Genomic DNA, 24,979 nt, shown 5'->3' with positions numbered 1-24,979 from the left:
GGTGATTTAGAGTACTTTAGGACACCCCCTCACTCTCCATCTCTCCTCTTCCCGGAGCACCGCGGCATTTGTCGTCATGCAGCGGCTGCGGGTCCCAGGCGCCCGGAGCGTTGCGGCACTTGTCCCCAGCCGCCTCCGGAGAACCGGCTCCCTGCCCCCCGTCCGGCGGGTGCGCAGCGACCCCCTCCTCACTGGCGCGGCCGCCCGGCGCCGTGGCGCGCCGGCCGCGCGCGCGGGTTCCCTCCCGCGTCTGAGGCGGTGGGCGTGGAAGTCGGCCTTATGTGTGTACCGCAAGGTACTGGCGGCCGACACCGATGGCCACGGGGAGCTGGACTCGGGGACACTGTTGCGGTGGATGGAGCAGGTCGCCTGGCTGGCAGGTACGTGTCTGAGAGTTCATTTTTAGAGAAAGACCTTCGATGACAGTTTTCTAACTGAGTGAGTTAGTCACTATCGTCTAGTCTCATCTCCTGATGTTACCCATAAATACAAACACCCTTTACAACAGAATCGTTACAAAAAATGTAAACTTTAATCTTACTTAGCTTCTGTTTTTTCCTAAGGGTCTCATTGCAGAGTTGCATTGGTCCCTCACACGAAGAAGACGGACCTGGTGCCTGGCCTGTCAGGCACCAGCGCAGGGGCGAGTGCCTGCTGCAGGTGCAGAGTGCTAACTGTGTCCTTGTGTCTCTTTTGAAGCTGAGAAACATGCCGGTGTGCCCTGCACGACAGAGTCCATGAATGAAATTGTGTTCGGAGACACTGCCAGGTACAAACCAGCTGACAGCACTCAGATGTTTCCCTTCTGCAGGCTCTTATTTGGCAGAGATAAACTGAGGCATTATAAAATGGGAGACAGCAGACTCGTGGACAGCCACAGGGCTGAGTCTCAAAACTGCTCTTTTCTACCTGTAACCTGACCCATGCAGAGAGCAGATCCATCTCACAGGGCAGAAATAAACTCTTGTTAACTTCACTTGGCAGTTGGGATGCCTGGTGAGAAACTGATAGCATCTGGCTCCGGCTTATCAGTTCTGCTTATCTCTGTTAAATAAGCAATGCTACCTATAAAACTTACTGTTACCAGTGTTTTTATTGCTGCAAGGTCTCTTTCGGTTCACTTAACATCTGTCTCTTTCAGCTATTTTATAAAAAAGATAAATGTTTTACATTCACTGAGCACTGAATTAACTGAGTCTACAAATAACAGAGGACTGAACTTGTTTTACCATTTCTCATGGTTTTCAGTGGCAGAGGAAATAGGCCCTTTATTCCTAACGCATACCTTTACAGAAAGCTGAAGCCATTACTTTCTGGGTTTAGTGTGGTTTCACACAGGGCAATCTAGGAATTAAGGAGAGGTTAGATAGGATAGGCTTGGTTGCAGGGGACAGTGCACATGCAGTTTTTGTGGCTGTGAAAAGAGCAACGCTGGCTGATGGCAGTTAAAAACTGTTCATAAGTGTAAAATAAGCATCCGCTCAGACTTGAGACTGTTAGGGCAATGCCCATTAGAATGAGAACTAAAGCCAGTGACAAAGAAGAGAACGTGATCGTACCAAATCTGGAACTCAAAAGAGAATTTCTCGGTCTGTTTCACAATATTGAAGTGTTTGTCTTGTCTTGATTTGCTCTGTGTTTTTACTTTTCCTTCCAAATTTGTTTCTGAATATTTCTATTTCTTCTCTCACTTGTAATACCAATGTTCCATTTGTAATAAGAGTTTCAGGTACCAATCTTGTAACTGTGAAAGAAATTATTTAAGAAATTATTTTTCTCTGCCAGGTCATCCCTAACATCCTTCATGTAGTTTACTGTGCAATTTCCTCAATTTTGCCACATCTAGTTCATTATACAAACATCTTGCATAAATAAAAGAACTCTTGCTTCTCTCTCTGGTAAATTAATAAAATAGTTTAAGTAAGTGGCTTACTGGAAGGTTTATTTACCTAAGCCAGGTGACTAAATCTTCTGCAGGGATTAAGTCTTCTGTGTTTATTATGTAAAGAGAAATTGTCACACATCTATATAGTTCAAAACTTATCTTTATACCACGATAACCTCTCCATCCTCCTGTAATACACAGCAGTTCAGTGTATTACTGAACTGCTGATTTTAAATTGATACCTCTGATTTTAAATTGCATTTATTTAAATGTTGTTAGTCTTCTGTCTGTGAATGATAGTCACTTCATTCTGGTAAATTTCTGATAGTTTTAAGTGGAAGTGTGGTGTTGTGTGACTTCTGCCCCTGCAAATCTGTAGCTTTGACCACTCTCCTATCTGGGAGGGAGCTGGTGGCTCCCTTAGCTGTGCAGTTGGGAACAATTGCCTTAAGAGTTGTGCTTTTTCTTTGCAATAAATAATGCAAAAACTGCTTCTGAGCATCTCCTGCAGAGGCTAATGAGGGCTGTGCACCTGCAGCTGGCCTTGGTTCTTTGCACTGACCATTTCCCCTGCCCTGTGCACCCAAAGGATTCCACCTTGGGTTTCTTGGGTGAGAACAAGAAAAAGAAAATTGCTGTCTAGTTTGTTGTTCCTGTCAGGTCCTCTGGAAGAGCAGGTTTCCTGTTTCCCATTTCCCATTTCCCATTTCCCATCCTACTTCTGCAGTGGAATAAGCAATTTAAGTAAGCCTTTACCTCAGTCCTGTTCTTGGCCAAGACTTGGAACATGAATTCTTTCCCCCTCCAAGAGCACTTTTTCCCTGGAGTTATCTACTCATGTGCACACCCCTGTGTGCCAGGGGTGCTTGTGGAGTGTGTCTGAGTGCTCCTGCAGCTGTATGGACTCCGTGATTTCTGCAGGATGTGCTTGTGAGCAAAGCCAGAACTCCTGGCTGTGCCTGAGCACACCTGCTGCCGTTCAGACACCGGCAGAGAGAAGCAATGTTGCCATTAAGGTTGTGCAGTGGCTCTAATTTTATTGACCAAGTCTGACTGGAGAATAACAGTGTTGAATTGAACGGTGAAAAATTCACTTTTCTTCAGTGAATTCTCAGTGCAGTGTGGAAGACACAGACTGATTAATGAGATGTTCTTCACCACTTTTAGGAGTACACAGAGAGGTAAACTCAAGCCCTTATAAAGCTGCATGTTTGCCTGCTATAAGGTCTTACTCTTCTTAACAGGGTTGGAGAAATTCTTGCCATCAGAGCAAAGGTGAACATACAAGTCAAAGCCCGCATAGAGGTAAGAGATCAGCACTCTTTTTTCTAAAGATATTGAAGGAATAGAGCAGAGTTGGGAGCAGCAGAGGAGCACAGCGTGGCTCCAGGTTTATTTGCTCCAGATATCTGCAGATATCTGAACAATGACACTGCCCAATGGCACTGCTTTCAGAGTGCTACAGTTGTGTGTTTCCTGTTAAATGATCCATGTCAGAGTAGCAGCTGGGCCCCAAAGAATTGAAGCCTTTGGCAGGTGGAGTGGGCAGGATGGGAGAGGTGGTGTTGGTCCAGGCCAGATCCACAGAATAGGTGAAGTTCAAAGCATTTTTGAAACTTTTGATACAAATGTACGTATCTCAGGTGTACACATGATCTTAATCTTCATACTGCAGGCAGTATGCAATGCCTTGCCTGATCACTTCAAATCAGAACTGAACTTTGGGGGTGCTTTTTGTGCACTCCCATCGTTATGAATGGGAGTGATGCATCTCACAGGTAATGTATTCCAAAAGTTTCTAAAAATTAGAAAAAATCAGAATTTTGGTGTGTGTCAGGCCTATGCCACAGGATCGAATCCAATGTTTCACGTGCAAGTGTTTCATTTTGCTTTGCACCCCTAAACACACTTTTTTTGCACGTACAGACCTTAGAAACTCATTCAGATGGGGGCTCTGAATGCCACAGAAGAAAACGGAAGATAATATCCATAAAACTACGTTTAAGTGTCTTTCCTGGTCTTGTAATTTTACCCTACAAGTGATGCTAAACAAACATAAAAGTTGTGGTACTAAAAAACCTTTCAGGGTTGACTGAATATTGTGATCGCCAGATATGTATTAGTGATTAGAGCAGGTTTTTTACCTTTTTGCTTTGGGTGTAAGGGACTGATAAAAACTGCACTGTATTGTCTCAAATCAGTTGACTATGATGTAAATACTTCTTTTGTCTCCTTCTTCCACCACCTTCTTCCTCATAGGTTGGCATAGAGGTGACAGTAGAGGATGTTGTAACGAAGTATGAAAAGATTGTGACTATGGCATATGCAACATATGAGGCCAAACCAGCTGGTGCTGAAAAGGTATTTTTCCTGCTTTCTCCTAAGCTTGGAGTGACTGAGTTTCTGTGAAATAACCCACCTTTTCTGGTCGTGTAACACAGCAGAAGCACTGTTTATTCTGATCAGTGATAGGAAAAAAGCACTAAGTTCAGACTTTTTCAGATAGAGTCTGGGGGTTTATTTCTAATTTGTTTCTCTGAAATGGTTAGGTTGTTGTTGCTGCTGTCATTACTATTATTATTATTATTATTGTTATTGTTTTATTGTTATTGTTTCCATTTCTATTTCCATCTCCTTTTGCACATTTGTTCATTATAGAAGTGACATCTTTGAGGCCTGCAGTTTTGACGGAGGCAAGCCGTGAAAGGGAGATCCTTGTGAGTCTCTCTCCTTTTCAGAAGTTGATTGCAGAGTGGGCTCTTTTATCTTTTACTTCCCCTCTTGGGGAGGTTGTTCAGACAGAAGTCATTATTTTTAAGCTCACTTCCAATCGAAATTGGTTCTTTGCCATTTATGTTGATTGGTTTTCACACCAGGGTTGTTTCTTCTCCCCAGTGTTTGGAAATCAGTCATGGTACCATTGGCCTTCACATCACTGTGCCAGACAGGCACAATCTTTTTAGAATTTTCTTGTAGAGAAGGCCAGACACTCCTCAGACTCTCCTAAAAAAAAACTCCCTTTGCATTTAAAATTCTGCTTTCTTGAATGTGACATCGTGGATCTGACTTTCCTGTCTGACTGCATGTGTTATGACAGCACATCTGGCTGTCATAAACATCCACTGGAGATTGGCAGAGTCATCCCGTGAGCAATTAATACATCCAATCACTACTGCTCTCTCTTCTGTGAGGATGTGCCACAGTTTGGAAAAGAAACAGACTGGAGCAGTTCTGCTAAAACTAAAGCCCAGCTCTTGTCTCTGAAAGGCTAATGGCTAAATTTCTGATAGCACTAAAATGTTATCAAGTAAGAATTGTTTGTTCCTACTTTGATATCATACTCATAACATAAACCAGTTCACCTTTTGCCCAAATTTCTGGGGACATTAATTCAGGATTGAATTGGTGATGATTAACTAAGATTAGGCTTAAGACAGGAATGTCCCAGAGGGAGTTTGAGAGTTCAGTTCAAATTCCATGACAAACTAAAATCTCAGAGACATTGAAGAATATTTTTTTCAAATCCACTTTTCTAAACAACTGTTTCTAAGGTTGAACAGAGAGAATGTCAATATAACCACCCTCTTAATATTTTAACTGGGCCACATGGGAGAATCTAGGAAGCTCTTGAAAAGGGCTGGAAAGGAGGCAGCGAATCTGGAAGAGGGTTAGAGGGAAGAGTCAAAGGCTGAGAAACATTAGTGGCTGCACTGCAAGACACAAAATGTTGAATTTGTCTGTGGTGCACTGCTTTGTGCATTATTTTAATGCTTCTGAGGCTAGGCCTTCTAGACAAATCTCACAAGTGATTGTTCAGTGTCACCTGTGGTGTAATTATCCACATGGAGTAATTTTCTTTAAATTACTACATTTGCTTTGGATGCAGTTTGTCATTGAACTGAAATACACAGGAATTTGCACTGACACCACTGACCAGTGCAACTGTATTTATTTTCTGGTTCCAAAATTCTATCCTCAAACCTTCATATTAAGTTCATCTTTTCCTGTCTTTTTTATTTCTTGTTTTTTTTCTTAAATGAGAACTGTCTTCAACACTGTGTGCTGTCATGGATGTTTGTATTTAGAAGCTAAAAGCACTTTGTCATTGAGTTTTAATGAATGATTCTGAAAGGATAATGCAGAATCTCTTGAACTTTATACCCCATGTTAGTTGTATTATTGAACTGGTCATCTTGGACAGCTGATAGGAAAAAGCTGTATTGGAATAGAAATCCCAATATTATCAGTTAGATGGTGCCTGGGCCAGTCTGACCCTCGCTGCTGGGCCAAAGGCAGCAACTGTGGTGTAAATCACCCCAGAGATACCTTGGCTGCTGGAGATTGCAGCTGGGCACTGAGCAAGTCCAGGCTTGTCAGGAACTCCGTTTACCTCAGGAGAGAGAGCTTCTGGCGATGGTGAAGAGAAAAAGGAGAGGATTCCGCTGCAGGGTTCAATGTCCAGAAGTTTATTCCATGGTTACAGAGGTCTGGACGGCAGCAGCTGCTCCAGCAGAATAGAACCGCATGGTCTCATTAACCTTTTAAGCTCAGGGACAGGGGGAGGGGAGGTACAGGTGAGCCACCCAACCAGATGAGGGGGGCTGGGTCTCAGCGGGGGGACGACACCCAGACTGGCCAATGACCCCTGGGCATAGGGGCATCTTTTGAACTTGACCAACCACAGGACACCTCACTGGAATGTTGAGCCTGATTGACAGGACTCACTCAGCATGGGGGCAAGGGGGAAGGGAGAGAGGTATAGGCACACCTGGGAAAGGGACCCAGAAGCTCAAGACACACCGCAACAAGCTGTAGAAAATGCTGATGCCATTTAAAGTTCAAAGTGCACTTTGTTACAATTGTGACATTCAGAATTGTTGTATTTTTTTCCTCTCCATTTGCACAGATTGAGCCAAAACCCATAGAGCTTCGGTCTGAAGAAGACTACCTGGAGTACTTCCTGTCTCTGGACAGGAGCATATTCCGTAGGGACTATTCGAAGGTCCTTCAGAAGGTGATGCAGGAGAGCAGTAAGGAAGGTGAGTTTTCTACTCAGCACAGAAGGTGGAACAAACACTTATGAGCAGCTGGAAGGAAGGAAAAAAGCAGGCAAAGCATCTCCTTGGGGTTGTGGTGTCAGGTAGAAAAGTCTGTGCCAGATTTGTGGGTAGAGGTGCCAGAGGTGTGTTAGGCAGTTACTCTAACAGAGTGGTATTTCTTTGTCTCTCAGAAAGTCCAGATGTAAAAACACAGGGTTGAAGGCCAGGTGTGCATTAAATAGATGTGAAATGCAGATCTTCATGTGGTTCTGTGTGTGAGGTTTCACAGGTTTACAGCAGTAAATAAACTTCTGTGACACTAGTTGTGATGTGGACAGAAGCAGGACATTCATTCAGGCTTATGGCCATGTCTTTGCCAGAAAGGAAAGTAAGAACTATGTTTATGCCCTGAGATGATTCCCAGCAAGCAGAAGTTTCACTATGTGGAGGTCAAAACAGGTAAAAAAGTTAGAAGAACTGAACAAAGAAACAGGTTCCTCGTTATTTATGGTAGTAATTTCTGTTCTTAAAGAAAGTTGTGCTTGTAAGTTGTTGTGTTCCCTCACAAAAGAAATTACTCAAAGCAGTTAGGAAAATATGCTGGTATTTGGAAAATCTGAGCTGTAGCTCCATGTATAAATAACAGGCATTGTGTGGTTTTACTGAGGAGAGATTAAACCTGTTATAAACAAAAATCTAACCTTAACAATTTAGTAAGACTTCGTAGAACAAGAAAACAAGCTATTTGTCTTCATGGTAACTGTCCCACAGGGTTGCAGTTTAATAACCTGAGTGACAAATCAGAGGTTGATGGGTTTTGTCTCCACTGCCTTTCCTGGAAATTTCTTTGAAGGATATTATATATTGTAGCACTAATTCACCTCCTTAAGGAGACAGAACAAGCAGAGTGGGAGAAGAGAGGAGAGAACATTGTGTGTAAAGGCTGCTAGGGAGCAGCACATGTACAAATCATACCCTGAAAGTGAGGTTTGTTTGACGAGTGGATCTTAGGGAACACCTTGAGTAGGTCCAAAGTACAAGTCAGTCATATGTGTCCACACACTTACATAATCACAAAGTTAGCTAATTATGCCACAAGTCAAAAGCACAATTCAGGTCAAGCAGCTCCTAGCACAGATAGGCACTTTTAAAATTACTTGATGTAATCTCATGCCTAAATCTTTTCCTGTGAAACACGACCGAGAAGAATTGAGATTAGCGTGAGGATGCAAGGCTGAACACTTGAAAGTGACATCAGAATTGTTCGGGTAATACAAGGCGGTTCAGATCCTCATTTCAGTCATTTCGCGCAGGTGTTATCTCAGGCAATTAAAAATTTGTAAGAAGGTGAAATAAGTCCTGCTCTAGTCTTAATTCAACACACCTGTAGGGGTGCCCATCAAACACAGTGCAGAGTCTTTGACAGACATTTGAGTTGGTGCTGAACTGCTCTGACAGCCCCTGAAAGCCAGCACACGCTGGGGCTTCAGCTGCTGCTCCCCTGCAGGACCTGCCCCTGACAAAGGGACACAGAACTGTCCTGACACAGGGACTCAGAACTGCCCCTGACAAAAATGGCACAGAACTGCCCCTGGTACAGGGATGTGGGCATGCGCTGAGGGCTGGCAGTAGCAGCTCCTGGGAGAACAGAGAAAACGTCCAGCTTCTTATTGCTTCCCTTGCAAACCACAAGGCTCTTCTGTGCCTTTCTGTTTGTCGTCTTTTTGCTGAGTCTGAACAAGCTGCTCTCTTCACTGGGTGTGCTTTCTTCTGAAAGCATTCATTGATTCATTGCTGCTCTGTTTCAGATCTTTCTAAAGATGAACAGGCCATTTCAACCGAGCACACCTATGTCCAGAGCATGGAGCTTGTCCTGCCTTCGCACACAACCCAACAAGGGAACACCTCTGCTGGACAGATAATGGATTGGATACAGATGGTGGCAAGCATCTCAGCAAGGTACTTTCCTCCAGCATTGTCTCTGCATGTGGTTCTAAGTGGATGTGCTTTTAACGTTCAAGGTTTCACAGGGATTTATTTTATGAAGAATACAGACCCAGGCCTTTGTGACTTGTCTTCCTCCTCACATGACAGGAGGCCTTTGAACTATTTAAGTGGTCCGTCTCCCACAGCATGCCATGCCACTGAGACTCAGGCATTATTCTGTTACACATACAGAGCCTAAGGCAAAAGAGGCTGTGTTACCTTTCTGGGAATCTTTGCAGAAGGCTAACATTGGATACAGGAACGGAAACCTGCTCTCCTTGTGCCTGGTGCAGTGCTTTAGAAACAAAGTTAGTTGTTTAACCAGGATCAAACCAATGCTCACCCTGCATCAAGTGGCATCCAAAAAGGAACAGCCTGCCAGAACTTAGTCTGCAGATCCTCGTGATGCCAGAAGACAAATAAGTCAGAGAAAAAGGACCCACATAAACAGGCTCTGTTTGGTTGGTGTGTGCACAGAATGGATGCACAACCCTCAGCAAGTCCCTTGACCTTTCTGTCCCTCTGAGTTGCACATCCTATGGCTTGCAACAATTTTAGCAGTTTAAAGAGCTCGGGCATCTTCAGGTGAAGAGAACAAAATATATTTTGTGACGCTGCCTGCCAGTGTGACCCAGGCACATAATCACTTAATTCCTCTTCCCTGGAGTCCAACCCTTGTTTGTCTCCCTTCCTGTTCCTGGGCACTGCACAAAACTTCTTTGGAAGCAGCACTCAAGTTTCAGTCTGAATTCTCCTTGCATACCGAGTGACCTAATGCACTGCAGGGACGTTAGATATGCTTTCCCTTTTTATCTTTAATAATCAAATGACTTCTCCATTCATTATTCCTGTGGTTTTGATTTGTATCCAGTGGTTGTACTGATAACAACAGATTTTCTGTAGTAGTTGGATAAACAACTTGTTTTAGTAACAACAGAGTGCACTGACCCTACCCCCGTGTGCAATTCCAGTGGCTTGAAGGGACTGCTGCAGATTTTTGCCGTAATATGACTCAGAATATTTACCTGTTTTCATCTGATAAGTTTTACCTTGTGGGAGTCACATTTAGATTTAAAAAAGGAACGGAGACATCAGCAAATGGAGTACTGGACAAATTTTCTTTGAACTAATTCATGTCAAACATGATTACTCATGTTGAGAATTTCAGGAGTAATAGCTGGTGTCAGAGGCTGGTTGAAAGCAGAGATGTTGTAGTTTTTGCTGGAGAAGTAACTACTCTCACTATGAACCTTTTGTGAGGCCACTCAGACCCTACCTCTGAAGGTGCCAGGTAAGAGTTTCTATGGCCACAAACAGTGATGGAGGAACAGGAGAGGAGGGATAAGCCTGAAAAAATAAAATTCTAAGGGCGTTTTAAAGGTTACTCACTCTCCTTCTCACTTCCCCACCACCTTTTTTTGGTCAATGCATAAAATTGTGCAGATAGCAATAAAACAATTTGAATATTAGTAATATTAGCTTGAACTTGATGGATACTTTCTTATTCCTTACATTTTCAATAAAAGCATTCAGGGTGTACTTTTCCAGAAAGAAATTAATATTTAAGCCTGATTTCTGGCTTGTTCCTCTCCTCATCATTATTGTGTTTGCATCTTTAGAGTGAACATTGTAAATAAAATCAACGCTTAGCATTTTAAATCAGAGGAGCAAATTATTTTAATTTAATTACAAAGTAATTCCAATGTATTATTGAAGAGATGTACCAGCCAGTTAATTAGCTGCAGATAATTGTGTGCATTTAAAAATACCGGTACATTAGTTTTCAAAGTGCAGTTGAGTTAAAAGCTAGAAGTGCTACAAAACTGTATTTTGAAATTTAGGAAACCTCACCATGGAACAGTCTATCCTAGATGTGCACGTGGGCTCCTTACTGAGAGCAATGTGTTGCCAAAAATAAATGTCATATATTGTAAATTGTCCCCTCTTCCTGTGATGCGCAGACTTCCCAGTAGAAAGTGAGGGGCTTTGAATACATGCAGAACTGATGAAGAAACCTGATTTTTTCCTGCTCCAGAGAGCTTGGAAACAATATTCTTTTCACTCAGAATGCATCTGGTAGCCATGTGACGGTTTTTTAATTCTCATTTCATATCATACTAGCAGAAAGCATCTAAAACCAAGCGAAAAGTACTAATATTAAGACTAGGTAACTTGACATGGCATTGCTTGGACACTGTCCCTGGTGCTCAGCCTTCTGTTCAGGTTTTCTTTAATTGTTTAAAGGCCTTAAGGTCTGGCATTTTTACACTGCTCAGGGGCCTGCTCCCCATGCAGTCCTGCAGAAAGCAATGAAACTGTGAGGTAAGCGGTTACGCTGTAGGTAAGGGATTCGTGGTCTGGCTTTGAGAGAGGGCAGTCTCAAGCAGTGGGAATTAATTGGCGTTTCTAAAACGTGCTGGAAATGTAACAGCATGGCATAAGTGGTATCATGATGGCTGAAGCTCGAGTTACATGCTCTTGGAGCTGACCGTGCTAGCATGGAGTAGATCAGTGTAATTTAGTGACCTTCCAGGTCCTGCAAACCCTGTTTCTGTGGTCAGTCACGCTGGCTGTGATTTTAGCACAGCTGTGTTTCGGTCTGTCTCTCTGTGTTTCTGTTTCAGCCGCCTCTGTCGGTCACAGCCATTCCTAAAGGAAATTAGCAGGTTCACATTCTGGCGGCAGTCCGTTGAGTATGACCGCCTGCTGTTCAAGGCCAGTGTTAACAACACTTTCAAGAGTAGGTAAGGCTCCTCATCTCTCGTCTCCCTGGGCATCTCCAGCACCAGCCTACACTGTGTGTTTCACGTTTCATCAGTAGGATTTTCATTAGTCAATTAGTTATTTTTCAGGTGGGACTTGGAGGCATGTATCTGTATCTGTAACTTCCTATATGTGCCCTTTTTTTGGTTTCACTTTTATCAGTGGAAGTTTTTTTAAAGAAATTGTTCTCTGACTCTCAGTTTAAAGATCATTTGTCACCAAATCCCACTCCTGCAAATTCAGACAATAAATATTCCTCTGAAAATCAGGGATTTTCAAGGGCTGAGTTGCTCCCAGAGATCTGACTCCTCAGAAGATTCCAGCTTCTTGCCAGGATCTTCCCATCTTGGCATTTATTGACAGACTGCATTCTATTTATTGCTTATTTTTGGTAGCACTATTTAGCTACTGCCATCGTTTATTTTATTTCAAAGGTGTGCCTGTCCAGATTGAGTAATTGATTTGCTATGCTACAGACGGTATTTGAGTCAGGCTTCCTGCACACCTGCAGGCACTGCAGTCCTCTCCAGAATGTCTCAGGGCTGATTCTGCACCACTGGCAGCAGCTCAATGATTTATTTAACCTGTCCTTGCAGTGTGGAGGTTGGTGTCCGTGTGGAGGCTTTCAGCGCTGAGGAGTGGGCCCAGGAGCGCCCGGAACCGCAGCGCATCTGCAGCGCATTCCTCACTTTCTCTGCTTTGGACGAAAAAGGGGAGCCATTCACCTTCCCCAGGGTCAGGCCCGCTACTCGGGTGAGCTCTCAGCAGTGGGGTGGGCACCACAGCCTTGCTGGGGAAGCAAGGACCAAGCAGGGCACTGCAGTGCATCTTCTTGCTGGAGAGAAAAGCTCCAAATGAAGTGCTTGCCCTCGAGTGCGAGCTTTGTTATTGTCAGCTTTAGTCTTCCAAAAGTGAGAGGCTCCGTGGAGAATCCTCATGACAGAGATTCTGTGGTTGATGGAGAGAACCACAGAGAAGAAGAATCTGATGTGTTAGGAGATTTTTCCACTTGTCTGTTTCTCGTGCAAGTTCCACTGACCAGATGAAATTTATAAGTATTCGGTGAATAGTTATTTTTATAAACCCTTAACAAAGGTGAGAAATAGAGTGAATAAAGAAGTCTGTGGGAATCAAATCCCATGATGTGGGTGGGCTTTCCAGTCGCTTTGACATGGAGATCTCAGTTCATGTTTCCCTGAAAGTGGTTCGTGAAGCACTTGAAGCAGTTTGACTGCTATTGTTGAATTATTTGCTGTGTTAACACCTGTCACTAATCCTCCTGCTCCAGTTACAAGAATTTTAGAGAGCCAGTGTAGGCAGAAATGAAATTATTTTTTAACATCAGAGACCTTATTTTTTATAGGATGGGAACTAGACAAATTAATCAAGGTGTCTTATGTACTCACTGGGGCAGTAAGTTTACTACTGCGCACTGCAGGCTGTCCAAGAGAAGAAACTGACTTTGAAAAATACAATTTCCCTTTGTGCTTTGAACACCAGATGATGATAAATTAGGTTAATAGTTTATTTGGTGGATGGCACGTTTAGAAAGAGCAGAATGTGTGGTGCACTGCCCAGCTGCAACTGCTTTAGGACCAAAGAGCACCTGGAGGATGCTGCAATAATACAACTCTTCTGTCCCATTGTTTTTTTTCAAATTTCAGAGAATATTGCTTAGGCAAAAAGTAAACCACTGGTTTTCTGGGTTAGCTTGTGGAAAGGCCACTGCACAATTGCTCTTTATTTGCTTGTATTTTTGCTCTGGCATTTGCCCATCTGGAATAAATAATTTTTAGTTGTCTTTTTTCAGGCTTTGTTCTAAAATAATGAGATTTGTTGCTCTCTGGTTCACTTTTCCTGCAGGATGATGAGAGAAGATTTTATGAAGCTGCTGTGAGGAAGAGATTTCTGTTCAGCAGGTATAGCTGGGTCACTGGCAGGTCTTGATTTTGAAAACTTAATTTCATAATCCTCTAAATAAAGTAATTGAACTCCCCTTAACATATATATGACTGTTATATGGCATACATTTGCAAATAATTTTGTTTCAATGGCACTGAAATTGTTAGAGGCTTCTTGTCTCAAAGCTGCTTTGCTCTGGAGGTTATTGTGTTTCACTGTCTTTCTTGGAAAGAAAAAGCAGTTATTGCAAACCAAAACTTGATAAAGTACCTGTATTTAAAAGACACTTAAACCTATAGAAAGTGATTTTTCCTAGCATACACAGATGTGTAAAGAACCAGTTTATGCTACTGTCTCTTTTTAATTATGTTTTAGTATGTCCATCGTTTACGCCAGAGCAGAAGAGCCCAGTGATATGTGGGAGGAGAGAAACAAGGTAATCTGTAGGTGCATAAAAAGCTGTATTTGTGCACCTTTTGGGGTGTGTGAAGCAACTGTTCAGGCTGTGGCAGTACAGGTGGACCCTCGGAAGTTTTGTGGTAATCGTGAGGAATGGATGGATGTGTAACACAGTGAAATGTCTCTTTTGAAAAGGGGGAGTAGATGGTTCACTACTGCTCTAAGAGTGAGTTCAATAGAAGGATATAAAATAGTCTTTAAAACGCGTGCATACAAGTGGTCCCTTAAGGTCTCCTGCAGATTTATCCCTCAGTATCCCCAGCTGTTATAAAAGCTGAATTCTCCTGTGGAGGAAGTAGTTTGGGGTTTTGGTTTTTGTCTTTATCCAGCCACAGAATGTCTGAAAAATTGGAAACCATTTAGTAAGTGCTAAAAGTGGGGGGAGAGATAGCACCAGCGAGATGAACATTGGAATAGCTTAATGGAAAGATAGGGGAAATAATTTTCATTCCCAGATTCCCTGCACCAAGTGTCTCTGGTTTGGACATGATGGGCCACTGACTGTGTCCATGTCCTGTAGTGAATGATGAATTTAGGTGGATTTATAAATAAATTAAATGCTGTTTCAGTGTCCAGTTTTTGTAGCTAAAGCAGCTTCTTTTCCTTTTTTTTTTTTTTTTTTTTTTTTTTTTTTTATGCAGAGCAACAAATGTAAATATGCACACAATGATAAAAATCGCTTGGTTAAGATTTATTTCCTGTGAAATCAAAACCTGTCATAAACACTCTGAGGCTGTATTCCCTTTATGGAGTGGTTAAATGAGAACTCCATCCACTGTAGCCAAGCACAAAGAATGGCTATATTTGCATTTTCTTTGCTTGTGAGCCTGCTGTGAAAAACAATTGCCGAGATGGACCCAGCTTGGTAGCAAAGAAGAGGTTAATTTTTGAGTAGATTCTAATTGCTTAAGAGGAAGATGGACAAAACCATTAATTCGGCGGTCTGAGAGGTTATCTGTATTGTCTCCCTGGTGGTCAAAGTTGCTCTTCACAGCTTTATAACTGGAGAAGCTGAAAATAGTGTTTTGTTGTCCTTTAATTAAGATTGTTTTGCCAACAGCCATGTGAGTGCATCAGGAAGCCACTGGAAGTGTTTTAATTCAGAAACTACTGAAGTGTGTTTTCCCTTACAAGGAGAATAAACATTTGTTTGCAGTTGAAGCATAATGATGGGGAAAAAGAGCACCTCATTTCTGCAATGTTCAGTGAAATGTACCCTTACCCCTCCATTTACAGACACGTGTCTTGTGTTTCAGGCGTACTTGAATTACAAAAACATTGCCGCGTTGACCTACGTGGCAGAGAAAACAAAGTGGAAAATAGCCTTGGACAATTCTGAGGATAATGTAAGTGCCGAAAAGAAATTACAGAAATCTGAAAGCAGAGCACCTCCCTGTTTGTGAAGGGTTGTTATAAACCCAAAATCAGTGAGGACACCTGTGTAAACCAGTTCTAGCAGAGGAGGACGCTGCTAGGAAAAGCAGGAGACGGGCAAGGGAAAACAGGGTGTTAACCCTGTTGCAGTGCATGTTTTCCAGAAAATGGAGAGACACCTGGCGTCTGCCAGGGCTGAGTTTCTGAAATGGGGTTAGTGACTGGCAGTTTACTTCCAGATCGTGTCAACCCAGAGGTGTTTTGGGACAATAAATGACTTTTTCAGCATTTTAGTCTGACCTCCTGTGCATTGCAGGCTATGGAACATTGCTTAGTGACTCTTGCATGTAGACAATAGGATACTTAATAAGGGCAGATACAAATCATGAGGAATTCGAGTGATGGCAAAGCTGCCAGTGCTGTGTGTAGGTTGTTCCAGTGGTTAAATATTTCAGTAAATACTGCTGTGCCAAATAAACAGCAAGCAACTCTGTATTTGTATTTAGAGCTGGGAAAAGCAAGCTTGAAATAGCTCCTGGAGACAGGCAGAGACAACAACTGGGGTTGTTCCTCCTGGGGAAGAGGAGGCTTTGGGGAGACCTTGAAGCACCTCCCAGTACCTAAAGGGGGAGGTACCAGAAGTCTGGAGAGGGACTGCACAAGGGGGAATGATCCTAAAGTGCAGATCTGTTCCCTTTTCCCTGCAACTGGAATGACCCCAAGCTGACTTGACAGTTTTTGAAGGTAAAAAATGGCATTCTTTGTGTCTTTGACACAAAGCCACAAGGCTTGTAAGGCTGCAGAGATAATCCAGCCTTGCCAATGTTCACTTAGCAGAGAGGCGTTTTGACAGCTGCACCTCCTGCTTTTATTTGTGATTTCTCAAGTCTAGAAGACTCCTAGAACAACATGATTTCTGTTCTGTGCCATAGAGGAATATTGATGCAGACCTCCTGTAGATGGTTTTTAAAGCTCTTAAGCATTTAATTTTACACCAAACTTTACTTCAGAAAGGTGCTTGCTGGATTAAGTTGGGGTTTATTTCCTCTTCCAAGATAGGACAATCCAGAGAAATACAAAATCTGTGTTGTTGCGGAAATGCAGAAGAAACAAAACATTGCTCATTTTTGATGCAGAAAAAGAAAACCAAAACAACAAACCTTCAAAAGTGATGATGAACCTTATGAATTTTGCATCACTTGGAAATGCAAATCTGTTAAACTTCTCAGGATTTGAGAGGCAATAAAGCACATGAATTTGGGAGTAAAATTCGCTAATTCTAAACACTCTGTTGTACCCATCCTCTTCCGTTTTATGGGGTTTGTGGGAGGTGACAAACCCTTCTTGTGTGTGCATTGTGATGTACAGGTTATTCCCTTTGAATTCTCTGTTTTGGGGTTTAGGCCTATGAATAGAAATAGACCCAAAATAATCAAGGCAAGATAGTACAGGTGGGGAACGAGAGATGCAAAACTGTGATTTTAAGTAGTTATTCAGAGTGTCATTAGTTCTGGGTGCTCTGCTTCACAGAAGAGAGCAAAGGAGAAAAAGAAGGATATTTTGGAAAGGGAAGTGGGCGTTTACTCTAGGGCAAGAGGGCTAAGCCAAGGTGTGGCTGATTTGCCTGGACAAAAGGGTGTGGCATTTCCCAGGAACTCCTGAGAAAATCTGCCTGAAGTCCTAACTATGTAACATTTATGTATCTAAACATTTACAGTAATAATTCTTTGTTTCTAATACATGCTGCCTTTATTTTTCCCAGATAAAAGTCTTTACTGACGAGGAGGGTGATATTCGGTTAATGAAGGTGGAGATGGAGGTCAACGTGCCATTTCACATGGCCGCCTTTCTACTCTTGGATTTCAACCATCGACCAACATGGGACAAACACATCCTGTGAGACCCTGTCCCTGTGTGGGGCTCTGAGCCCCCTCTCCTCTCCTCTCCTCTGTCACAGGCACATCCAGTGACACCCTGCCCCTGTGTGGGGCTCTGAGCCCCCTCTCCTCTCCTCTCCTCTGTCACAGGCACATCCAGTGACACCCTGCCCCTGTGTGGGGCTCTGAGCCCCCTGGCCTCTCCTCTCCTCTGTCACAGGCACATCCAGTGACACCCTGCCCCTGTGTGGGGCTCTGAGCCCCCTCTCCTCTCCTCTGTCACAGGCACATCCTGTGAGACCCTGCCCCTGTGTGGGGCTCTGAGCCCCCTGGCCTCTCCTCTCCTCTGTCACAGGCACATCCAGTGACACCCTGCCCCTGTGTGGGGCTCTGAGCCCCCTGGCCTCTCCTCTCCTCTGTCACAGGCACATCCAGTGACACCCTGCCCCTGTGTGGGGCTCTGAGCCCCCTGGCCTCTCCTCTCCTCTGTCACAGGCACATCCAGTGACACCCTGTCCTTGTGTGGGGCTCTGAGCCCCCTGGCCTCTCCTCTCCTCTGTCACAGGCACATCCTGTGAGACCCTGCCCCTGTGTGGGGCTCTGAGCCCCCTGGCCTCTCCTCTCCTCTGTCACAGGCACATCCAGTGACACCCTGTCCTTGTGTGGGGCTCTGAGCCCCCTGGCCTCTCCTCTCCTCTGTCACAGGCACATCCAGTGAGACCCTGCCCTTGTGTGGGGCTCTGAGCCCCCTGGCCTCTCCTCTCCTCTGTCGCAGGCACATCCTGTGAGACCCTGCCCTGTTAGGAACAAAGTGTTGTAAGAGTTTGACATCAGACATTTATTAATCAAAATATGGGGTTTGGGTTTTTTTAGTGTAGAAGTAAAATTTGGTTTGTGCTTAGTCTGGTTCCAAAATACAGAGTGCACTGTATTTTTCAAAAGAATTGAATGCTCTGTATCATTCAAAGGCAGGGATAGGACAGAGGTCAACTTTTTCTTAAATAAGCACTGCTCCAGTCCTAGGCAGGTGTATGTTAAAAGTTTTTGTACAAAAACCCAAAACTAGTAAAAAAAAGAAAAAGTTTAAAGTAAGAACTGAGGTGGATATATTGTGCATGCTAGCTTTAAAAATTAGGGAAAAGCTGGACTCCTTCATGTTTGTGCTGTTGGAGACACTGATGCTCAATTTCACAGTCAAAATGAGAAATCAAGAAATGGGGTCCTTCAAAATGCATATTTTCAAAAAATAACATGTTTGAAAGTTTGTATGATTTGAAACAAGTTTTGGAATGGCTCTAAAAGGTGTTTGGGGTTTTTTATTTACCTTTTATGGTGTAGAATAGTGATTAGAGACAGTTGAATTGAAATTGTACTGATTTGATATGGTGAAGCATTTTCAGTTAGTTATTCCATCCTGAAAGATTTTTACCTGAGGGTGGAACTTCAGGGATATTTGAAAATCTGCAAACTCTACTGAATTTACAGCTTGTAACAAACAAAACCTAAAGAAATCCTGCTGATGAGGTGTTGCAGAAAACCTAAATGTTTCACTCTCTCCGCCTTGCTGCTGGAACATGAAAATGAACGGTCCAGTGTCAGGATGAGCCTGTTTGCACTGAGTTTGTTGGAGGAGCTGCAGTTGCACACACAGGGCCTGAGGTGTGTGCTAAATGTCTTCACAGGGCGTGTAAGGTCGTGGAGGATGTGAGTCAGAGCGAAAAGATTTACCATCTCACGTCTGGCCCCACGGCAGGCCGCCAGCCCAAGGATTTTGTCGTTCTAGTATCCCTAAGGGAGCCGTTGCAGGCAGAGTGAGTATGGCTCTGATTTTAACTCTGAGCACTTTGGGGACGCAGTCTGGGGTGCTGTCACCTTGAGCTGTCACTGGGTGACAAAAGGGCATTTTGCTTTGTAAGGAGTGAGATTCCTTGGTTGATGCCTGAGTTTGTACAGCCAGATTTGCTTTGCAATGTTAGGGTGCAATGAAATAAATACAGATCATCACAAATTTTTAGCATAGTCCAGTATTGATTCCCTGACAGTGACTCTTTGGGAGTGGTCTACCAGGAGGGCAAATAGGCCAGAATTTCAAAAGGGCAAATGGAGAAAAAAACTCATGTCCCAGAGAGCATGTCAGTATGCTGAAGCACCTAGCTGGGAGTTTATTTGTTCTTTGTTTGAAGTGACTTTGTACTCCCATTCCACGTAATTATAGGGTTTTTATTTAGTCAAGGAACTTCTTGAAACCTCACACATTTGTTGTGTCTGTAAATTCTGCCGAGTCCCTTGCTCAGTTTAACATATCCTGCTTTTTAAAGTTTTATTATTGTTATTAGATCTCCTTTTGTTCTTACACAGTGAAACATGGGCAAATGGAACGTTTTGGTCTATCTTACCTTCCTCTATTCTGTTTCTTTTTCACATTCAGTGATTCTTCCAGTTAGCCCTAAAAGGCAGCACTCTGTATTGTGCTTGCCTTCCCCCTCCATGAGGGGATTGAATGAGTGTGGATACCTTTACTGTGGCCACACTGTGAAGCCTCTGGGTAAGGGTTGTTCCCTGATGCAGTAAACATGAGCTGAGGAGAGCAGGGTAAATTAAAAAGAAAAGGTGGGGAATTGTTCTCTGGCTGCTACAGAGGTCTCCCGCACTGGGCTCTGTGTGAAGCCTCACTGAGGCTCAGCAGGGGCCCAGCTTTGAGCCAGGATCGTGCAAAACACCCGAGCTCCTCTGCCCTCCTGTGAAAAAGATGTGTTGTTGTCACTCCCATGAATGTTTTCAACAAGAGGAAGGGTGTGATGTGTGGTGTTGTGAGGTCTCCCCAGGATGAGGTGAGAGATGAGAATTGACTCCATGTTCTCAGAAGGCTGATTTATTATTTTATGATATTATATTATTAAATTAATATTAATATTAATATTAATATTAATTTAATATTAATTTAATATTAACATAATATTAAAGGAAATGCTATACTAAAACTATACTAAAAAAAGAGAAACGATACATCAGAAGGCTAGACAAGAATGATAATGAAAGCTCGTGATTGACTCAGAGAGTCTGACACAGCTGATGGTGAGTGGTCATTAATTAAAAACAATTCACATGTTTGGATAAACAATCTCCAGCTACATTCCAGAGGAGCAAAACATGGAGAAACTGAGGTTTCTCATCTTCCCAGGAGAAGAAATCCTGGTGAAGGGATTTTTCAGAAAATATCACGGTGACAGTGATGCTTGTCCCCGCCCTGCAGCTTGCCCTACATCGTAGCGGTGAAGTCTGTGACGCACAAGGCGATGCCCGCACGCCTAGGGTACAACAGGGCTCAAGACGTCTGTTCTGGATTCCAGATTCACAGGACCGGCATCTGCTCCTGCACTGTGAGTAACCCTGCAGGGCCCAGCTGTGCCCCCTGCCCTGTCCCCCTGCCCTGGGGCTGTCACCTCGCCTGAGCTGAGACTCCAAAAAAGGAGTTCAGTCTGGGTGTGTGTGGAGTCTGCCTTGCCCAGCTTTGGCCAATCTGACTGTTAGAAATGAGCCCTGAACCCCGACCCCTCCAGACTTCTAAAACACACCCCTAGAGGATGTGCATTGCACTGGCCTCTGGCGGTGTGTCTGTCTTTCCGCTGACTACAGAGGCCAAGGAATTAGTTCAAATTAAATTCATCGCTTGCACTTTCATATGCCAGGAATCTCACAATCTGATTCCCATCTCTGGACCCATGGCCAATCTTCTTTGCCATGGGAAGGCTAAAACTTTTCCATTTAAGAAAACACATTTCTGAAAACTTTCAGCAGCGCTTGGTGGCTGCAGTTCCTTTTTTGGGGCAGCAGGTTTGCTCACAGAGCACACATATTTGATATGTTATACACAAGTGTTTCTTGCTGCACTGCTCTGTACATTTACCTGCAGATGCTGGAGGGCCTGGGAGCAGAGAGGAAACCAGATCACTGGGGTGCTGTAAAAAGGCATGCTTTTTGCAAATTATTGCCTTCAGTTTCACAAGCACTGTGTGCTTCTATTCACATCCATGAAAGCTATGGTACTCATCCAGGCTCTGCAAAAAAATGGCTAGCTTGCAATCCATAGGCTTTTTTGTTTCGTTTACTTTTGTACAAACAGGTCTGCTACTTCCTTCCGTTATCATCACGAATTACGTCCTTCCTAACTGCAGATAAGGTTACTGACGCATCAAGCTCAGTCAAAGACACTGCGTTGGCCTGTATCAAGTTCTTAGAGGGGAAATACTTGGAGGAATGGGCGCAAAGAGCTGTGAAGGGACGTTTAAGCAGTGTGATATAATTGTGATTGAAATTCCTGCAGTCCTCTTCCCCTTTTAAAAATGTGCTTTGATTATTACTAAATGAACATACACCCCTTATCTCAGTCTCCACAGCAGCACCAAGAAATCTAAAATGTGACCTCTAATCACTGTATTGGCACTATATTGGCAATATTTTATTAAAAATAATCACCTGTACAAATAAATAAAATAAAATATCCCCACAAAATTTAATTTCCCATATTTGTTTTTTGCTGCAAGAAAAATATGTGAGGGAAGGTCAGGGTGCACTTCTCCAGTAATACTGGTGGATGCAGGAACTCTGTTTGGAGTTGGTTTCTTAATTTTTCTGTTTAATATCCACCAGGTTTTTTCTTTTTACAAAGAAAAGTTTACTCCCAGCTCACCAAGGCATGGAAACACTGCAGATTTTTGAGCATTTTCTTTGAAAAATAAGTAAGTAAACTAAGAAAGCTTCTCACTTGCTCTCCAATTCCTTAGGGGTGTGTTTCACCAGAGGTTTCAGAGGAAGGGCTGGATTCTGTTAGTGAACACACTGAAATGACCCAGTGTGCATGACCAATTAGGTTAATCGCAGATAATTACCACTACAACCATCAGGAACTGCACCCCAAGCCCAGCAGCCCACAGGGCTGATCTGAAGCTTCACAAGACTGCTCAAGCTGGAACATATGGAGGAATAAGTTCATTATTCCTAAAAGGAAAAGTCAAAACCAAACCAGAATCCAACAAGAGCCTTTAGAAAACACCCACAATTCCTTTAATAAAGCAGCCACTTGCTGTGCTCCTGTTGCTCCCAGCTTTACAGTGCACCAGGCAAGTTTGGGAGGCAAACCGGGAAAATGAGGGGAGACAGAAAACCAACAGTTCCTCTGCAGCTCGCTTGATTTTCTGGATCCGCTCTCTGTCGTCAGCACTGGAGTGCAGCAGCACAGGAGAACTCTTTGAGAGGCCGGAGCCTTCAGAAAGTGACAACCTTGGGTCACTTGGGCCGCGCTCTCTGCGGCGCCGGCGCGGCCATGACATCCTCGTGGTCCGCGCTCAGGCCGGGGATCCAGTGCCCGACAGTCACCTGCTCTGCAGGGCACAGGAGAGCGGTGCCAGGCCAGCCCTGCCCCCTGCACGGCCTGGGCTGAGCCCCAGCAGGGCAGCGCACCCAGCACTGCACACATTGGCTCATAAACAATTTCAGCTGCTGAGTGGCCTCCTCTGAGAACACAGCTGGAGATTTACCAGGTCACCCTTCACTGTCCCCAGGTGAGACCCCACCTGCAGAGCTGCATAGCTCTGGAGGAGCCTTGGGGCTGCTGTGGGGCAGGGCTGGGACCCCAAAGTCTGTGCTGGGCCCAAAGCCCAGAGCCCCGTGCTGGGCCCAGAGCCCCTTGCTGGGCCCAGAGCCCAGAGCCCCTTGCTGGGCCCAGAGCCCCGTGCTGGGCCCAGAGCCCAAAGCCCAGAGCCCCGTGCTGGGCCCAGAGCCCAGAGCCCAAGGCCCAGAGCCCCGTGCTGGGCCCAGAGCCCAAAGCCCAAAGCCCAGAGCGCCGTGCTGGGCCCAGAGCCTAGAGCCCAGAGCCCTGCTGGGCCCAGAGCCCAAAGCCCAGAGCCCCATGCTGGGCCCAGAGCCCAGAGCCCCGTGCTGGGCCCAGAGCCCAAAGCCCAGAGCCCCTTGCTGGGCCCAGAGCCCAAAGCCCAGAGCCCCGTGCTGGGCCCAGAGCCCCATGCTGGGCCCAGAGCCCCTTGCTGGGCTCAGAGCCCAGAGCCCAGAGCCCCGTGCTGGGCCCAGAGCCCAGAGCCCCGTGCTGGGCCCAGAGCCCAAAGCCCAGAGCCCTGTGCTGGGCCCAGAGCCCAAAGCCCAGAGCCCAGAGCCCCATGCTGGGCCCAGAGCCCAAAGCCCAGAGCCCGGAGCCCAGAGCCCGGTGCTGGGCCCAGAGCCCAGAGCCCAAAGCCCAGAGCCCAGAGCCCAGAGCCCTGTGCTGGGCCCAGAGCCCAGAGCCCAAAGCCCAGAGCCCCGTGCTGGGCCCAGAGCCGAAAGCCCAGAGCCCAGAGCCCAGAGCCCCGTGCTGGGCCCAGAGCCCAGAGCCCAAAGCCCAGAGCCCTGTGCTGGGCCCAGAGCCCAAAGCCCAGAGCCCAGAGCCCCATGCTGGGCCCAGAGCCCAAAGCCCAGAGCCCCGTGCTGGGCCCAGAGCCCAAAGCCCAGAGCCCAGAGCCCAGAGCCCCGTGCTGGGCCCAGAGCCCCGTGCTGGGCTCAGAGCCCCTTGCTGGGCCCAGAGCCCAGAGCCCAAAGCCCAGAGCCCTGTGCTGGGCCCAGAGCCCAAAGCCCAGAGCCCCGTGCTGGGCCCAGAGCCCCATGCTGGGCCCAGAGCCCAGAGCCCCTTGCTGGGCCCGGAGCCCCTTGCTGGGCTCAGAGCCCAAAGCTCAGAGCCCCGTGCTGGGCCCAGAGCCCAGAGCCTCGTGCTGGGCTCAGAGCACAGAGCCCAAAGCCCCTTGCTGGGCTCAGAGCCCAGAGCCCAAAGCCCAGAGCCCCGTGCTGGGCCCAGAGCCCAGAGCCCCTTGCTGGGCCCAGAGCCCCGTGCTGGGCTCAGAGCCCAAAGCTCAGAGCCCCGTGCTGGGCCCAGAGCCCAGAGCCCCGTGCTGGGCTCAGAGCCCAGAGCCCTGTGCTGGGCCCAGAGCCAGGAGCCCAAAGCCCAGAGCCCCGTGCTGGGCCCAGAGCCCAGAGCCCAAAGCCCAGAGCCCAGAGTCAAGAGCCCCTTGCTGGGCCCAGAGCCCAGAGCCCCGTGCTGGGCCCAGAGCCCCGTGCTGGGCTCAGAGCCCCTTGCTGAGCTCAGAGCCCAGAGCCCTGTGCTGGGCCCAGAGCCCAAAGCCCAAAGCCCAGAGCCCCGTGCTGGGCCCAGAGCCCAAAGCCCAGAGCCCCGTGCTGGGCCCAGAGCCCCGTGCTGGGCCCAGAGCCCAGAGCCCCTTGCTGGGCCCAGAGCCCCTTGCTGGGCTCAGAGCCCAAAGCTCAGAGCCCCATGCTGGGCCCAGAGCCCAGAGCCTCCTGCTGGGCTCAGAGCCCAGAGCCCAAAGCCCAGAGCCCTGTGCTGGGCCCAGAGCCCAGAGCCCAGAGCCCCTTGCTGGGCCCAGAGCCCAGAGCCCAAAGCCCAGAGGCCAAAGCCCAGAGCCCCATGCTGGGCCCAGAGCCCAGAGCCCCGTGCTGGGCCCAGAGCCCAAAGCCCAGAGCCCCGTGCTGGGCCCAGAGCCCAGAGCCCTGTGCTGGGCCCAGAGCCCAAAGCCCAGAGCCCCTTGCTGGGCCCAGAGCCCAAAGCCCAGAGCCCCGTGCTGGGCCCAGAGCCCCATGCTGGGCCCAGAGCCCCTTGCTGGGCTCAGAGCCCAGAGCCCAGAGCCCCGTGCTGGGCC

At 46.0% G+C, this 24,979-nt stretch overlaps 1 protein-coding gene across 1 annotated transcript; it reads left to right on the top strand.

Moving 5' to 3' along the window:
- The first annotated feature begins 76 nt into the window (after positions 1-76).
- Positions 77-20,866, top strand: LOC128948354 (acetyl-coenzyme A thioesterase-like). Its single transcript, XM_054293037.1, has 15 exons — positions 77-380; positions 700-769; positions 3,130-3,190; positions 4,145-4,246; positions 6,792-6,924; positions 8,733-8,883; positions 11,535-11,654; positions 12,270-12,426; positions 13,537-13,592; positions 13,951-14,011; positions 15,291-15,380; positions 17,171-17,304; positions 18,968-19,096; positions 20,539-20,665; positions 20,846-20,866. Exons 1-15 carry the CDS (start codon positions 77-79, stop codon positions 20,864-20,866), a joined length of 1,716 nt encoding a protein of 571 aa, XP_054149012.1.
- Positions 20,867-24,979: the final 4,113 nt, after the last annotated feature.

The sequence above is a fragment of the Melozone crissalis genome, unplaced genomic scaffold (assembly GCF_028551555.1).
Source record: "Melozone crissalis strain CALT ecotype California unplaced genomic scaffold, PUWL_Pcris_2 ptg000123l_1, whole genome shotgun sequence".
Taxonomy (NCBI): Eukaryota; Metazoa; Chordata; class Aves; order Passeriformes; family Passerellidae; genus Melozone; species Melozone crissalis.
The sequence above is the reverse complement of the archived record's forward strand: the minus strand, read 5'-3'. Positions and strand labels throughout refer to the sequence as shown.